At 62.5% G+C, this 17606-nt stretch overlaps 1 protein-coding gene across 1 annotated transcript in view; it reads right to left on the reverse strand.

Moving 5' to 3' along the window:
* The window catches only part of LGR6 (leucine rich repeat containing G protein-coupled receptor 6), a 96138-nt gene that overhangs the window by 14267 nt on the left and 64265 nt on the right, over positions 1–17606 (reverse strand). Inside the window, exons 6-7 of the mRNA XM_059059247.1 lie at positions 16700–16771; positions 1614–1682 (exon numbers count right to left, since the gene is read on the reverse strand). Of these exons, the coding sequence (XP_058915230.1) occupies positions 1614–1682; positions 16700–16771 (141 nt within the window). The remainder of the gene's footprint in view (positions 1–1613; positions 1683–16699; positions 16772–17606) is intronic.

The following is a 17606-nucleotide window of genomic DNA, read 5'->3' on the forward strand; positions in this document are numbered from 1 at the left end:
ACTGAGGAGTGGAGCCCGGGGGGAGTTGGGGGGCACAGGGGGGACGCCCATGACCGTGGAGGGGAAAAGGGGGCGGGGCCCCCACTGGGCGTGCAGGCTCTAGAAGCCGGGAACAGTGCATCTGGTTCTCGGGGAGAACAGTTCCGCGTAAACGCTGGACTGGAAAGCACAACCCACGCTAGCAGCGCCCTCTGCCGTCCTTTCTTCACCGGAGACCCCAGTCCCTCAGTGTCTCCCTGGCCTCTGGGACCCTCCTCTCCCCCCTCATCACTTCCACGCTCATTCACGAAATTCACCCCCAGCCAACGCCCACCCGGCCCGCTTTGTTCGTCCAACGTTCCTGCGTGACTTCGCCCGTCACACGTGTCTGATCACCCCCTTCGTGGCCGGTGTTCAGCCGAGCTCAGAGGGAGTCAGAAGTTTACGAGACAAGAGCCCCTGCCCTCAAGCCGCTTCTCCCAAGAGACGCGGACAGACACACCCCACACGGGTGCCTTCCTGCTCCTGCTACCCCAGGCCTCTGCTGCCTCCTCCAGCTTACATCTCCCGCTCCCAGGCCTTCGCACAGCCTGCTCCCTGCACGCCCTGCACACCGAGCAAATCTTCCCCCTGCCTTTCCCCGCTCCAGGGGAAAGGCAGGCCTTGGTGATTCGCTGGCAGTGGAGGGCCTGCAGCCGTTTCTCACGCGGACCCTCCCCTGCAGCTGGGCCAGCTCCTCACCTGCTCCCCAGCATTCACACTGTCAGCCGTCTGGACCAGGTGACGGGGGAGGCCCGGGGCTGCTGCTAAAGGCCCCGGGTGGCAGGGAGAGCGGATTCAGTGCTGCCTGGAGGTCTGGGCTCTGGTCATAAACCTCCGCTGCCTTAACTGGTCCCGCTCAGCCCCACGCAGATGCCGCCCGCTGCACAGGCTCCCCCCCGAAGGCTGTCTTCCCGCTGGCTCAGCGCCCCTCAGCTCACTCACCGTCCCATCGGGTCCTCATCTCCAGTTCTTGCTCCGCCACTGCCGCCTAAGCCTCGTCCATCCTTTAAGGCTGACCTCAGACGCGTGAGCCCTCAGTGCTCTTTCTGCGCTCTCTGGACACCCAGACCGTTCTAGCTAAGATTACAGGATCTAGGGTCGCAGCTATATGCCGGCCCCGAGCTGCTGCGTCCTGCCCCTGTACTCTGCATCCTCGACAGGCCTGAAGCCCTAGGGGACGGCTGGTGTCTGTCTCACCCCTGGTTTGCAGTTAACAGGAGCAAATGCATTTTAGAATAAAACGAGCAGTGGCCGTGGGGGGGTGGGGCAGAGCCAGCTCCTTGCGGCCCCACTGGGACAGGGGACTGAGGCAGGACCCAAGGCACACACCAGCCCCCTGCTCTTGTCCCCTTACATCTCTAGACACCTCCAGCCAAGACAGGGGGGTGCCAGGCAAGCCTAACAGGCGGGGCTGGGCCTCGCTCTCCCCAGGCTAGAAGGGCCCAGCTCCGCGGATGACTCAGCCCCAGAGATGCCTGGAGCCCAGCAGCGAGGCCTGTGACTGCTGACCCGGGAGGTCGGGACCTCGGGAGATGAGGGTGTGGGGGGCCCTTGGGCACAGAGGACACCCCAAACCCCACAGAGGAGCTCACAGTTCCTGCAGGCGGCCCAGCGTCCGGATGGCCACGGGGAACTCGTGCAGCTGGTTGTAATTCAGGTCTCTGGAAAAAAGGCAGGACAGTCGCTGGAGGGCAGTCCCCAGGGCGTGCCAGAGGCTCCAGGAAACGGACGCTGGCTCTGGCTTGGCTGCAGAGAGGGGCTGCCAGCCTGCCGGGCCCAGGGCCAATGTCCGGAACACACTTTGGGCTGTTCCTCTCCCACCGCTGCCCCCAGACCTCGGCGGGGCCCTTCCCGGCCACGGACCTGTTTTGAGAGGACACTTAGGGGTGGATAATGGAACCAGCTCTCTCCGAACAGCCTCCTGGGCCGAGGAGAGTATCTCAAGCCTTTGGAGACACCAGTGGATGGGGAGGGGGCCTGGGGAGAAGAGGGCAATGTTTAACACCTTGTCACCGGCACGAGGGATTCTGGAAGCTTCCTCAAGTGACCATCTTGGCTACCTGTGGCCTCTGCTCTCGTCTTTTGCAAAAACGGACAGGGTGTCTTATCTTCTGGTGGTGGCGTGACAGCTAATCTTTATTTTCTCTCACCCTTTTCTGCATTTCCCCCTTTTTTAAAAAACAGTGAACATATATCATGTGTATAATCAGAAAACACTGGAGGGACTTCCCTGGTGGTCCAGCGGTTAAGACTCCGCACTCCCAATGCAGAGGGCCCGGGTTCGATTCCTGGTCAGGGAACTAGATCCCACGTGCACGGCGCAACTTAGGAGCCCGCCTGCCGCAACTAAGACCCGGCGCAACCAAAGAAAGAAAGAAAGAAAACACTGGAAATGATGTTGAAAAGTGATAGCAAGCCGGGTTGTCGAGGGTACGGGGAAACAGCGTTCCAATAAACCCTCCGTGGGAATTTAACGTGCACAACCTTTCAGGCAAAATGCGACAGAATCTTTTCAAATGAGAAGGTTACACTGAGTCACTCCACTTCCACGAACTCAACCCACAGAAAAGTCTGCGGCCGGGGAGGCTCGTCACAGCAGCGCCGGGTGTCGTGCGCTTCACGGCGCCGCGGCTAAGGGCGGGAGGAGACGCGCAAGCGACCAAGAGCAAAGCTGGTCGTCCTCGCGGGAGACTGAGAACCCGGCTCCCACACGGCGGGGGAGCCCCGCCAGAAGAGGGGTGCGCGCTTTGAGGAGTTGAGACTGGGAATGGGGGGTGGGTAAGAGCGGCAGGGACTCTTAGAGGAGGTCCCCCCCCCGGCAAGAGACTTCAGGACAGATGTCGGCTTTCAGGGCTGTAAAGCTGGCTTCTGTCTCACTCAGTAGCCCGCGCCTCGGCCCTACGTAGGATGTGCCTGATCTGGGGGTGCCGTCCCGGCACTCTACAAGCCGGTGGCTGTGAGCCAGGCTGGGACCTGGGCCCCTTTGCTGCAGTGCTGGCACCTGGACACGCCTCTCCTCGAGCCATAAAATACAAAGAAACTGTGGGGCTAAAAATAACCGTGTGCGTGCAGTTGGGGCAAATTCTGGACAAAAGATGCGAAGAGACCGAAAAAACCAACTGCCCCCTCTGAAGAGCCTGGAGCAAAAGCAGGCCACCGCCACGGCCCCTGCGCACAACACCGCCTAAGGGCTGGGCGGACCACCGAAGCTACCCCTCCGGCCTGACCTCTGGACTCGGCCCACAAAAGCAGGAAGCTCGCTCCCCCTTCAGAGAGCGGGCCAGCAAGGGCACCTGTGGTTTGTTCCCGCTCCCCACTGCTGCTGCAGGGGCCCCAGGAAAGCCTGGCCTGAGTGTCCCGTCTGGCCTCTGATCAATTTCTATTGATAAAGGAGGCCCAGAACCCTGGTCGGTAACAGCCGGAGCACAGGGTCCCCGCTCTGGCAGGGGGGGCACGGCTCAGGTGCAGCGTCCTCTGGAGACCCCAGCCCACCTTTTTGGCCTTTGAAAGCCACCCTTGCCCTGACAGCGTTCACGAGGCCGTCCGGTGCCAGGACAGGGCCACAGGGAGGCCCTTTAATTAGTGACTTGCAGGTTTTGTGGTAACTACAGGTCAACAGAAGAGACAACGACAGATTCCTCTACCTGGCAGAGTCATGACACCTAACAGTCCACAGGCAGAGCCAGCCGCCTGGCCCAGGGGCCAGAGGGGCAGTGACAGTGGAGCTCGGTAATTGGCCCCTGACACACACATACACACACACACACACACACACACACACCTCCCGCGTTCCGCTCAGACTCCCCTGGCGACCTCAGGTAACCCCTGCTCTGCTCTGCCCGGTCCTTTAGGCAACCAGACACCTTCCCCTCCTGTGTGCACACCTGGACTCGCTCAGAGAGGGCCCCCCCGGGCCTCATGAGGGCAAGGTGAGCCGAGGGCAGGGGGTTTGCAACGCACCTTCCTGAGACCAGAGGTGCCGCAGGAGTTTGCAGATTCCTGGGGTTCTGCAAGGGGCGCCAGAAGATGCCTGGAAAATCCGGCCGAGAGGGTTGGGGAGGGAGGCAGAGGCGGGTCGGTGAATTATTTTTCTGACCTTTGATTGTGCAAACGATTCACCCTCCCGTCTCAACGTCTCCAAATTCAGAGCCCCCTTCAAGCTGGCTCAGCCCGTTCAGGAAGCCTCCTCTGCTGCCCCAGCAGAACCAGATTTCCCACAAGTAACACGGGAGCATCTCCGCTCAGAAGTCTTAATACTGCAGCATCACCTTCGATGCAAAGGCCCGCCAGCTCCGGCCCCAGAGCTTTGGCTCACAATTTCATCCGCCTGGGACGCTCCAGGCATCGGCGCGGCTATTCCCTCCCTTCCCTCGGGCCTCTCTGCCCAAATAACCCCTCCTCGGGAGGCCCCTCCGACCCGCCGGCCGCTGCCCCCTTTCCCCGCGTGGTCGACTGGAGGTGGCCCCGGGTCTCATCATTTTGCTGCGTAAGTGAGTCCAATCATCACATCGCACACCTTAAACTGACACAACGTGGTACGGCCGATTCCAGCTCAATCAAGCTGCGCGGAAAAGCGGCCCGAGGTCCCCGCAGCCTCGCCATCCCGGCTCCTGGGGACTCGGCAGTGGCCAGCGGAACGGGGTGGAAGTGACGTGGGGCCTCCCCGCCCCGTCCCGAGTCACAAGAGCCCTCACAGCCTCTGCCTCCTCTGCGAGGGCCCGGCTGGCCTCCCGCGGGACGAGGGCCGCGTGGAGAGGGCGCGTGGCCAGCGCCAAGGCCCCACGCGCTCCGGCTGAGCCCCAGCGGAAGGCAGCTTTGTGACGGGCCCGCGGGACGGCTCAGCAGAAGAGCGGCCAGCACACAGGTTCACGAGAAACCACAAAGGTTGTTTTAAACCACTGAGCTTTAAGGTGATTGTTATGCGGCAGTGACGACGAGACGCCCTGCTTTCTTTTCCTCATAGAACGTGTTGACGTCGAACAGGTACCTGTTTATTTTCTTCCCACCAAACTGGAACGAAAGTTCCTTGAAAATAGAACCTTTGCTGTTCTCTAATTGAAACCCCACAAGGGTCCTGGCCCAGAGCAGCCGCTTAACGAACGCTGTTGTCTGGGTAAGTGAGTCAGTCTAAGGTCTAGACAAGTTGATTAGTGAGAAACATTAATGGACTCTTACAGGAATCTGGAGTATTTGCGGGGACAGCCTTAAGATGCCGAGGTTGATGTCAAGAGGCACCAGACGGTCCTGAGCGGTCCCCTCAGGGCTGCCCGGGGCCACAGAGCCTGGGACAGGTCCCCTGGGACCTCGCCGTCGTTGGACCCTTACATACTTCATTGGTCTCCTGGCCAGCAGCCAAACTGAGTGGCTCCAGCCCTCCTCGGCAGTTTCTGGCCAGGAACTTTACCAGGAACGGCCTGACAGACAGCAGGGGAAGACGGGCGGTACACGGCATGTGAACTGAAAGGCTGTTTTTGTAGAAAAATGTGGGAGAATAAAAATGGTGCAAATGTCAAAAAGAATTCTGCAAACCACATGCCAAAGAGGTAGCCTGATTTTTTTCCACCTGGATGTCTACACAGATTCAAGGGTAACTGCCACGCCCTGCTTCCTCCCGGCCACGTAGATGTCACCTCTATGTCACCTCTGGTCTAACGGCCCAAGAACATCCCCGCAACCCTCTCTGGCCCTGAGGGATTCAGTTCAGGGCGACGGGGGTTTGTTGCTGGCCCACATACACACACACACACACACACAGAGAGAATTCCGCCGGGTGGAGCAGGAGGTGAAGAGACGGCTGGGGGAGTCTGGACGGCAGGACGAGAGGCTGTGCGGGATGGCGGGTCCCGGGAACCCAACACCGGGGCCTGTGGAGACGGAGATGCACGTGGCTGAGAGACAGCGCTCCACGGGGACGCGGCCCGTGCACCAGCTGCAGCGGGAGGGACATCAGGGCCGAGAGCACGGTCTGCGGTAGGCGGCGGGTGGGCTTTGCAGCAGAGCAAGCAACGCAGTCCGGTTGAGCAAAGGGCACCGTTTGCGGGGGAGGCCAGGGGCAGGGCCCGGCGCACTCCCCGGCCTGAGCCCCTGCTCCAGGTCGCCCCCGGGACAACCCCTCCGGCACCGGGCGTCCCGCAGCGGCCTCGCCGGGAGCTGCTCCCCCCACCAGTCCCACCCTTGTTACAGTCGAGGGAAGTGAGCACAGGAATTAAGGAAGGTTCCTGACCACACCCAGCCGTTAACTGGCCAAGGCGGAGAGCACTGTGTCCCCCCAAACCCACCCTCTTCTCTCTCTGCAGCCACGCCGCCCGTGCCACAGCCCCAGCCCCGTCAGCCGCGTAAACGTATGACGCGCGAGGAGAATTAAAAGCTCAGCTGCACCGGCCACACTTCACCTGCTTGGTCACGACGTGCGGCCAGTGGCCGAGGTGCCAGAAGCACAGAAGGAAGCACTTCCTTGCCGTCACCACGGAAGCGCGGTTCTCTGTAACGGGGCACAGCCAGGTGCGGCATCTTCCCGGCTCCCTGCGGCGGGCCTGGCCAGGGGACTGGTCCTTGCCTCGGAAGGCGGGCAGCAGTGCCGCCTGCCACCTCGAGAGCAGGGTCTACAAAGCAGCCAGACTGCCCCCTCCACGGCCTCGTCACCCTCCCGCCAGCTAGATGCCAAGCGCGATGAGGCCCTGGGGATGGCGGGACCCCTAGGAGCCGGATCCCTGCGTCGCCACACGGGGGAGGGCCGCCTGCCCAGGAAAAGCACCTCCTGGGGCTGCTACACGATCCAGAATTAAACTCCTATTATGTCTGAGCTATGGTTCATGCTTTGGTCTACTGGGGACGGCAATTTAGATCTCATCCCACTGACCGGGTGTCACACCCAGCCTTGAACCTGAGTCTGACGGCCCCACTCAGCTACCACACACCTGCCAGAAAGACGCTTCTGAGATGCAAAGCTGATGCTGTCACCCTTCGGAACACTCGGAAAAGGCTTCTCAGGACTCACAGAACGGCGATCGGGTGCCTTCCTGGGCTCCAGCGCCTTGAGCAATCGTTCAGCTCTGCCTGCCGTCTCACCGCGCGGAGCCTCACCCCCTCCTGTGCTCAGCCGTGGCGCTCCTGCCCTCAGCCCGAGGCCCTCTCCCCACATCCTCAGCTGTCAAAGCCCGAGTCATCCTTTGAATCCAACCCGGTCCCTGCAGTCAGAGCGACTTACTCACTCTTCCCGAACCCTCCCGGCGTTTTCTCCAGAAACACGGTCAGGGCGGGACGGGTGACGACGCTGGCGGTGGCTACGACGACGACGGCGATGAGAGTAACCACGGCGTCAGTCACGGCTCTGGGCGACTCACTATCGCAATCCATCCCATCCCCACGCCAGCCCTTTGAGGCAGGCACTGTGATCACCCCCCTTCTGCCGGAGATCAACCGAGGCACAGAGGGAGGCCATCCCCGGACCACGGACCTAGGAAAGGAACCGCCAGGATCGTGGCCCCGGGTGTTGGCGTGCAGCACGGGGCGGCCCGGGTGCGTGCTGTCTCCCACGTGAGACGGGAGGCCTGTCGGCAGCAGGAAGCAAACGGATTCCCTTGTGGATTCCCCCCAAAAGCCCAGGCACCGGCCGCGTGCAGGAAGGCCCACCGCCAGGGTGATGGTCCGAGCCCCCCGCGGCTCGCCACGTGGGGCTGCGGCTCGGCCCTCGGGTCGGGCTCCGACCTGCAGCCTCCTGGGGAGGGCAGGGAAGGCCTCCCGGGCGCGGGTCTCATTCTCCTGTCGCAGGTGGTTTACGATGCTCTAAACTTCAGCTGGAAAACTCGTCCGTGGCTGTAGAGTCTATTATATTCAATGATCCACAATCAGCCAGAAGCCCAGGAAGAGTGAATCGTTCTGTCTGCGGCGGGGAAAGGCTGATGGTAAAGGGAACCCATTCCCGGCTCCAGCCAGAACCGGCTCTGGAAGCGCGTTGCCTGAGGCTCCCCCTCCCCCCGTCGTCGTCTGCCCAGCTGCCCCAGCCACATCCAGCCAGGACCGACAGGACCGACCCGGCCCGTGATGCTCCAGGCCCCGCAGCCCCGGTTTCTGCTCGCCTCGGGCTGTGAGGAACAGCCCCTCCCGGGAACCCCGGGAGCCTCGTGGTGTGTCCCGAGCACGGAGCTGGCAGGCTCTACTGATCAGGAAAGCGAGGCTCGGAGAGAAGTGGCAGATCTCTGCCCGCCAGAGCCAGGCCCTGACGCCAGGGCTGCGGGCCCCCGGGCTAACGTGGGCTCCGTGCTACGCTGAGCGAGTCCCGCCGGGCTCCAGGTAGCAGGGCCAAGGGCAAGGTTTTGGGGAGACTGGGCGAGGGGGGGACTGGAGGGGGAGGCGGGTTTCCCCGGACGCTCACAGGCGGTCAGGGCAGGTGACCCCGAGCTGGAGGCTGGGGCCTCCTGTGAGTTTTGTGCTTTGGATGAGCGGAAGAGCCCCTGCCGCCCGGGACCGGCAGCGTCACCCCGGACCAGGCACTGAGCTTCGCTGTTTGCTTCCTCACCTGTAACTCAGGGCCGCCCACCGCACAAGGCGCCCCGTTCACCTGGCCCAGAGCCGCACGGGCGGGGGTGCTCCCATAATGCCACTCTCCCCCTCCTCCTTTTCCCGGACACGAGGCTCCAGAACAGACCGCGCGCGCACACGAGTTGGTCTCTACTTTCCACAGCCGTTGAGAAAGATGAACATCATTAATCGGGTTTCCACCTACACTTTTATCCTCAAGGCTGACGTCTGTGTTTATCACCAGATCACAGGTAAAGGCACGTGGAGGAACGTGGGGGCCCAGCTCCCACGCGAAACACAGAGGCCAGACACTCGGAGCCACTTTTACCTACCACGGCTGGCAGGGCAGGCGGCTAAGCGCGGTGAGCACACCGCGAGTCCTAACCGCGGAGCCCGGGCCCCACGTCCGACCGCACACACGCGGGGCCGACGTCCTGCTGAGCCGGGAGCCGACCAAACCTCCCGCCTGAGAGCACCGCTGTACTGTCCCAACAGCCTGCCGACCGGGCCACCCGTTAACAAATGCGGCGATTAGTAAAACGGTCCTCGGTTTCTTTGGAGAGACGCGCGGGCCCTCCTTCCCCTCCCTCCACCCACACCCTCTTCTCTGCTGGACAGGAACCCCAGAGTGTCCCTGCTGCAGCAGCGTGGCGGACTTTAGTGCAGCTCTTGGTTCTGACACTGAGACTACATGCTGCCTATGCCCTCAGGAAGCGCCGGGGATCCCAGAACCCTGGACTGGGAGGGGAGTGAGAGGGAAAGTCCAACCCGCCCGGGACCATCCCTGGGGTCCCGGCGGCCAGGGCTCCGCCTCTGCCTCGATCGGGCTGCCGAGGATGAAGCTGCCGTCCTCATCCTGGGCTAGAGCACCCCCTTCGCTTCTCCCTTGGCCCCCACCCCATCCGCCAGACGACCACCCGTGCGTAACCTAAGTCACGCTCCACCTCCGGTCCTCCCGAGTTCTTTGGGTTGAGGTTTGTAGACATTTCACATTCTCACCACCCTCCCCAGAAACGCCTGTCCCTCTAAGACATGATACTCGGAGCAGGGCCGGGTCCTGTAGCACTGGGTGGGTCCCCGTGGGCGGCGCCGCCTCCGCCGGACAGCCCGGACGCTGGGCCCACCCATGCAGGACAGCGGAAGGCTCGGAGGCGCTCCCGGTCTCAGCAGGACGCAGCTGGCCTAAGGGCGGGGCCCCGAGCTCCAGACCACAGGGCTTGTGGGAAGGGGACCTCGCGTCAGGCAGGGATGAGGGGCCACCCCCGTGGGCGTTCCTCCAAGTTAGAGAGCTTGGGGCACCTGGGCTACCTCCTGGGCTGTGGGTATTCAAGTCTGGTTCGGCGAGAGGTCTGGGTGCGGGCGGCCAGGCCTGGGAAGGACCTTGTGGATGAGACGCTCCGTCGCTCCCACAGCTCCGAGGGAGAAGCTGAAGCTCAGAGAGATGGGTTTTCCAGGGGCCACAAGCCCATTCGTCGGTTCAACAAATACCTGCCAAGCGCCCTCCCTGGGCCAGGAACCGTGCCAGGCGCTGCAGGTACAAGAGCGGCCAGAGCGGGGGACAGACCACGGATGACGTCAATCAACGAATGCCGAAGACGAGAGAGAGCCGAACAGGAAAAGGGGAACGCCGGAAAGAAGCTGCAAAGTGGTGGTGGGGGAGGAGGACCTCACTAGAGAGGTGACGTCCGAGCAAAGTCTTGCAGGAGGCAGATCACTGTGGAAGGAACATTCCAGACACAGGAGGCAGCCAGGGCAGGGGCTGGGAGGCGGGACATACCCGGCGCTGTCAAGGGCGCACTGTGGTGGAGCTGAGCCGGGCAAGGGCGAGGCCAGGGGGAGCAGGGGCTCGTCACCCGAGGCCACAGTCGGACGGGGAGACGCCGAGCGTCTGGGGTCGGATTTGTGTTTCAAGTCCCTGTGGCCGTGGCGTGGGACGCAGACTGCAGAGTGACAAGGACGAGACCACGGCAACAACCAGGGGACAGACTCGGGCGGCCTGGGGCGGGCATCAAGCGCTCAGAAGACGGAGCTCGGATGCGGGACGTGACAGGAGAGCAGTTGCGTCACGCAAGGTCCGGAAAGCTGCCTCCGCAGAGCTGGGGAGACTTCCGGTGGGGGTGGGGAGACTTCCGGTGGGGGTCCGTGGGCGACGCTGCTGGAACGTCAGTCAGCATCCAAGTGAGCATGTCAGGAAGGCCTGTGGACTTGTAAGTCTGGAGCGCAGGAGCCGTGACCTCCGTGCTGGAGGCACCGGCAAATCCACGGGACGGAGGAGAGTGGGGCCCGCAGAGGACGCAGAGGGGGAGCCGAGGCTTGGGGTCGCCGGGGTCAGGAGTTAGGGTGCTGGGGGCAGACACGCCGGAATTAGTGGCAAGTTAAGAGGCGCTCGGGACTCCCGGCCTAGAGCCGCGTAGTCTCTGTGATGAGGGCTTCATCTTTCTTGCTCTAAGGGTTCCCCCCGGAGCCCACAGTGGGGGCCTGGCACATACCGGACACCCAGTAATACTCACGGAGCCGGTGAACTAAAGCAACAAGAGGAGGAGGGTGGCGGCCTCAACTCCTGCCGCCCAGTGGTTCCAGGCCCTCCACCCGCATTGCAGACCAGCTGGCCCGGGGGCTGCGGGAGCAGGACCCTCCGAGCCAGCGGCGAGCAGTGATAAGCACGGTGGCCTGACTGCCCAGAGCGAGGTGGCAGGAGGGTCTGCCCTGCTGGGGACGGTAACAGCCGTCCCGGTTAGGACGCAGAGCAGACCCATCCCGAGCTCAGTTTTCTGCCTGTTAGAAGTCATTAGTGGTTCTGCGGGAAAAGCCAGGAAAAAAAAGGTCTATATGGAATAATAAGTTCTTCTATAAGCCACAAACCCCCACTAATTTGCCGTTAATAAGCCCACAAATGTAAGATGATTAAAAACTGGCGAGGAAAGAGTTCAACTCCTACCAGGTTGGTCTCAAGTGCCCGCGGGCCTCACGGGCTGACGTCGGGCCAGAGGCAGGAAACCCTGGGCGCCGGCCAGCAGGCAGCTGGAGAGGCTTGACCTGCAGCCCCAAACAGACACGTCCAAGTCCTGACCCCAGGAATCTATGAACGCGAGCCCGTTTGGAAAAAGGGGGTTGTTTTTTTTTGGTTTTTGGTTTTCTTTTGACAAACCCAACTGTATGTCCACCATGCCCGTCAATACACAGAACACCTCCATCGCGCCTCTTGCCGCTTTCCACTCTTCTGGTTTCTATTGCTACAGATTAGTTCTGCCTGTTACAGAACTTCATATACAAGAATTCACACAGTGGGTAGTTTTTTTTAATGCTTGCTTGCTTGCTTGATCTATCTATCTATTGATGGCGCTGTTGGATCTTCGTCTCTGTGCGAGGGCTCTCTCTAGCTGCGGCGAGCGGGGGCCACTCTTCATCGCAGTGCGCGGGCCTCTCACTGTTGTGGCCTCTCCCGTTGCGGAGCACAGGCTCCGGACGCGCAGGCTCAGCGGCCATGGCTCCCGGGCCCAGCTGTTCCGCGGCGTGTGGGATCTTCCCAGACCGGGGCACGAACCTGTGTCCCCTGCATTAGCAGGCGGACCCTCAACCACTGCGCCACCAGGGAAGCCCTGGAAAAAGGGTCTTTGCAGATGTAATTAAGTTGAGGACCTTCTCAAGATGGTCGGTTTACTGGAGTGGGCCGCGGAGCCAGGGGCGGCAAGGTCTTTATAAGAGGATGTTCGGAGAGGCCGTGTGAAGCAGAGGCAGAGACTGGAGGGAGGACTGACCAGCCCAGGGACACCAGGGACCTCGGCAGCCACCAGACGGTAAGAGGGGCACCAGGCAGATTCCACCACAGACACTGAGAAGGAACCAACCCCTCCCGCACCTTAGCTCTGGACTCCCGGCCTCTGGAGATTCATGGGAGAACACATTTCTGTTCTGTTTTGTTTTGTTTTCTTAAAGCCACGAAGTCTGTGGTAATGTGTCATGGCAGCCACAGGAAACTAATACAGTGGCTGTGCCCTGGCTGACCGGGAATCCCCGTCCACTCTGCAGGGGAGGTGATCACACTCGGGCCGCCGTGAGATGACACCGCGGGCCACTCTCCCTGCTGCCTTCTGACACAGCGCTGTGGAAAAGAAGGGAACGAGGGAGAGAGGGAGGAAGGGGAAGGACGTTAATTAAGGGCAGGAAAGGCACATCGCTGTCTGTCCATCACTAAATGGGGCGACAGGCTGGAGAAGCCAACATAGAGTAAGCACCCACAGGGCTCCAGGGCTGTGAATTTCACTACACGAATTGTAAAATATCTCCCCCACTTTCCACGTGTGGAAACGGAGGCTCCTGAGAGCTCAGGTGACTTGCACGTGTCACACGCCTGCGGCAGAGCCGGGGTCTGAATCCAGGTCCAGCAACTCAAGTCCAGTCCCTGGAAGGACCTCCGTGGAAAGCTGCCCGGCTGTCCATCCCTGGCCTAAAGCTGAGCATCGGGCCCAGGACTGGGAGGCAGCTGGATGCTTTCAGGACCCAGTCCAAGTGGGTTGAGAGCAGCATCTGTTGGCCCGGGGGGTTTCAGTGGGCGGAGACCGAGGGACACGCTGCAGCCTTGGCTGCTGGTGAAGTAGAAATGTTCTCCAGAAGCAGATCCCTGGGGCGTCGGCACCAGAGGAGGTTTCACACGGAACGCGCAGTTTCGGACCATAAGGCAGAACCTTCTAATCCCCGTCCTGCCCCGCAGTCCTTCCAGACCTCTGCCGCGTGCTGGTCCTGATCTAGAGAGGGAGGCATAACCCGGAGGTGTCTGTCGCTGCCGGGGTCCCAGGCTCCCCTCTGAAGCGGGGAGGTCCAGCCAGCCTGGTGGCTCAGTCAGTCTGATGTGTTTAACGAGGTTGTAAGGCGGCCCAGAAGCCATCACCCAGGCCCCAGGGAGGTAAGGCACTGTTGTCCCCGGACCCCTCCTGGCCCAGCCCCTCCCTCTAGCTGAGTCGCAAACACCAAATCCCCAGATCTGGGGGGCCGGTGCGGGGCGGCGCTCAGGTTGTAATTGTGTTTGTTGGGCCTTTTCTTTTCTTTTTGCAGCTGGGTCTCCCAGGACCATCCGTGACGCTTCTGAACAGCATCCCGTGGTCTCCAAGCGTGACTTCCCAACACTGACCTCAGGGTCCCGGGGTGCCTGGTTTGGATCCCCGAGAAGCTTCCCAGGCTTGCTCTGGGTCACGCTTTCTCTTACTTCTCAGCCCAGGTAACTGGCAAGTCCTGTAATTGGTGTGAGTTCAAAGCAGCTGGCACTAAATGGAGCGATGTATCAGGAGGCCAGAGGCTTGCGTTCCACCATCACTTACAAACTCTAGAAACTGGGCCATCTCACCCCAAATCTCTGGATTTGGTCTCATCTGGAAAGTGGAGGAAACAGTACTTGGCAGGCAGGGCGCTGGCCCACCTCTGAGTCCGAATTTCCCGCAGGGGCCGGGCATCCTCATTGTGGGAGCAGAAAGGCGGTGTGGGTACAGGATAGAGCCTGTCCTGTCTGCCTCCAGCTGGACTTTCCTGCGGGGCCTGAACTGGTGAGGGGAGCGTGGGGGGAACAGCGTCCCCGGGAGCGCAGGCGGCCTTCACCCACCCACCGCCAGGAGCCTGTTTTGTTCTGCTCAGCGGGAGGGCGGGATGGCAGCCCGAGCCCCGGCCCCGCCCCTGCCCTGATCACCTGGGTGTGCGGGCTGTTTGCGAGTAAAAGAGCTACGCCTGGTGCATGTTTACCTCAGTTACTCCTCGTGCAGATGAGGGGGTGAAGCCTCCCGCTCTGGCTCTGGCTGACCCAGCTGGCACGTGTAGAACCGGGGGTGGGACCCAGGCAGCCTAGCCTTCAGAGCAGAGGTCACAACAGAAGCCGCGTGGACATGGGTGTCCCCATGCTATGCTGGGGCCCTGCGTGACTCGTGTGTGTGTGCGTGCGTGTGTGTGCGCGCGCGCCTGCCTGCACCTGGCCCCTCCTCCCCAGGTGGAAGGGTCAGGCACCCACAGACGGAGCCAAACCACAGCTCGGGCAGGAGGGTTTGATGAGAAGGGTCTAAGTGCAGAGATGCCGCCCAGGGAGACTTGCCCTTCCAGAGAGACGCGCACACAAAAGCTCCGGGGGAACCGCGGGGCCGCAGCGCACGCCAATCATGCAACAATTCGAGGTCTAACCACCCATCCTTCCCGCTTTCGTTCTCCCAGCCACTCCCCCATCTGCATCTGGCTGCCCCTCCGGCCCCCCCAGCGAGCTCCGAGCTCCGGGCGATCGAGGATAAGAGTGCCCTCTCCCTCTTTTTACTGGGAGATCAAAAGTTGGGAGAACTCAGCCCTCAGGGGTTGGGCGGGAGGGTGCTGAGATCAAGGCCCCGGAGAAGGAGGGGGTGGGGCGCGGCCAGCCCCTATGGGGTGCCACCTCAGAGCTCTGCACGGGGCTCTCCTTTAATCCAGCGTCACCGAGGGTGGGGAGTTGCAGACTGGGTCCCGTGCTGGGAAGACCAGCCGGGCTGCAGGCTTTGCCCCCCGCGGTGCAGGCCTCTCAGCCTTGGCCTTCCCGTCTGTACAGTGGACGCAGGCCCTGGGCTTTGTGCAGTGAGCCAAGCACTGCCGCGGGTGAAAGGCGAGTGGGCGCCAGCGGCACCGGCTCTGAAGCTCAGCCAGTGCCAGCCGAGCCCAACGCCCTGCGCTGCCACCCAGGGCCCGCGGAGAAAGAATCAAGCAGCGCACCCTGACCATGAAGAAACAGCACTAATCGGCTTTTTAGAGGTGCCAACCCACACCCAGCGTGTGTCCCCTCCCCAGCCGACTTCCCGGCAGAGCTGACAGCCCCACCCGGCCCCGGGGCAGCCGCACTGGCCTCCCTGCTGCTCTCTGGGCGCCAGGCAGCTCCAAACCTGCCCCAGCGCTCTGTATCCCCCAGGGAGGGCGGCTGTGGCCCAGGCCTCGAGGGGGTGCTGGCCACCCCTACATCCGGGGCCCCAGGCACCCAGCACACGGCAGGCTTGCACAGGTCACATGTGGCACAGAGACTGGGCACTGGCTGGGGACTCTGGTGGGTTTTCTCAGTTAACGCCCCGGGTCTGCTCTGGCCCCACGGAGGGTGACTCCCGGGGGCCCCGCCAGCTCCCCGGACGTCCATCGCCCAGCATGTGAGCGAGCGGCCTAGACTGTCCCGTTTAACTGTCCGGCCGCCTGTGACAGCTGGCGGGGGGCGGGAGGGCACGCAGCCCAAGCCACGCGCAGTGGCAAGGAGACGCCCAGCTTGCCTGACCCCAGGCTGGGGCTCCCCGGCCCGCCGGGCATCAGCTTGAAGGCGGAGAGGCCAGAAGAGCTGCGCCCCGTCCAGAGAGCCCAGGACAGCCCCGAGCTCTGGTCCCCACCTCCCGTCCACTTCCCTCTGTGGCCACAAAGGCAGACAGCCCGGCCCCCCTCCTCAGGTCACAGCGTCCTGCCTCCCACATTTTCTCCTCTGTCAGGAATGACACCTCGTGTGTTGGGGGGCGGCACCGTGAAGTGAGTGGGGGGCTCACCCTCGCTGGCCTGGGGTCCCGCTCTGCCCCGTGCCCTCCCAGGCCTGCAGCAGCGGCGAAGGTGCAGCCCCTCCCCTTCCCGGGGGCCGGCTGTTGGCTCCCGGGGGGGCTGTCCAGCCCGCTCTGAGGGGGCCGCGGGACCGCAGAGGAGGTGCTGAGGGCTTGGGTGCCTTCTGACCGCAGCTGAATTCCAGGATGATGATGGGTGAATAACGTGGCTTTTCCAGAGTCCACAGCTTGGGCGCCGAACGGGCGCCTCCTGCCAGGCTTTCAGATAGTGAGAGCAGCCGTAGACCCTCTCTCCGCCAGCAGCCGCTCTCCCACGGTGTGTGTGGGGGGGCCTGGGGGTCGCTGCTGCCAAGCCAGCCCCGCCCCACCCAAGCCTTCCACTTCCAGGCTTAATATCCTCATTCTCCTCACAATTCCGTTTCTGTCTAAGATCTCATTGTTTTGGCCTCTCTGCGGGCAGGGCCACCCTGAACCCCCAGGAGGCACAGCCCACGCCCTGGAGGATGGAACCCACTGGGAGCAACACTCCAGAGAAAGGCCACGTCCCAGCACCCCAGTCCTGCCGCCTCCCCTCCGCCAGCCCACGCCAGGACCCCCGTCGCCAGCAGGACAGACCCCCCCCACCCGGCACTCACAGAGTCTCCAGGTTGTGCAGCCCCTCGAAGCTGTGGGTCCCCAGATGCTGGATGTGGTTGTTATGGAGATGCCTGTGTGGGAGGAGAGCCGGGTCAGGGCAGGTGCGCGCAGCACCGGGCTGGGGCGGGGAAGCAGACGCGCTTGCGGAGGAGGCGTGGACGGTGGGTGACCCCGGCGGGTCAGCCTTCGTCTCCAGGGACAAAGCGACAGGCCAAGATGGACTTCGGAAGCCACAATCTCCAAGGCTGGAGCGGCCAGGGGCTACACCGTTCAGACTTCCTATCGAAGGAAAAAACCAGAGGCATTCCCCAGGCCCAGGCGAAGCAGGCTCCCACCAGGCTCCCAGCGGGCTCGAGGGGAGAGGCCCAGTGTCGGGGCCCCGGTTGGGGCTTCTTCTACGGGACCCAGCCGCCCGGGTCAGCGGCCGGATGCGCTTGTGGGAGCCGGCAGCAAACCACTGCAGACGGCGTGTCTTTAAAGGTGAGCTTTCTGCTACAGCCCGAGGGAGCTGCGGGCCAGCTTGGAGATGGAGACGGGTGAGGCCAGGGACACCGAGGAAGGCTTCTTGGAGGCAGGGGCCGGGTGCAGGACCACAGGGTGGGGGACGCGGACACGCGGGGGTAGGGCGCACCGGGTGGAGGCGACATGAGGACAGAGGCGGCCGGGGCCGGGGGTGAGGGCTTGGCCGGAGCACACGTTGGGAGAGAGGCCCGAGGTCAGTCTGGGGGACTTGCAAGGTCAAGAGCGAGTTGCAAGTAAGCGACAGAATACTCTTCTCCCGATTCCTAGAGAGACGAGCAAAAATGGCAGAAACGGGCCCCCGCCCCACCCCAAACACTGAGTAGCAGCAGAGCCAGGGCAGAGGCACAGCGTAAACAAACAGCGAAGACCGTGAAACTGAGCTGG

This window comes from Kogia breviceps, chromosome 1 (genome assembly GCF_026419965.1).
Source record: "Kogia breviceps isolate mKogBre1 chromosome 1, mKogBre1 haplotype 1, whole genome shotgun sequence".
Lineage (NCBI taxonomy): Eukaryota > Metazoa > Chordata > Mammalia > Artiodactyla > Physeteridae > Kogia > Kogia breviceps.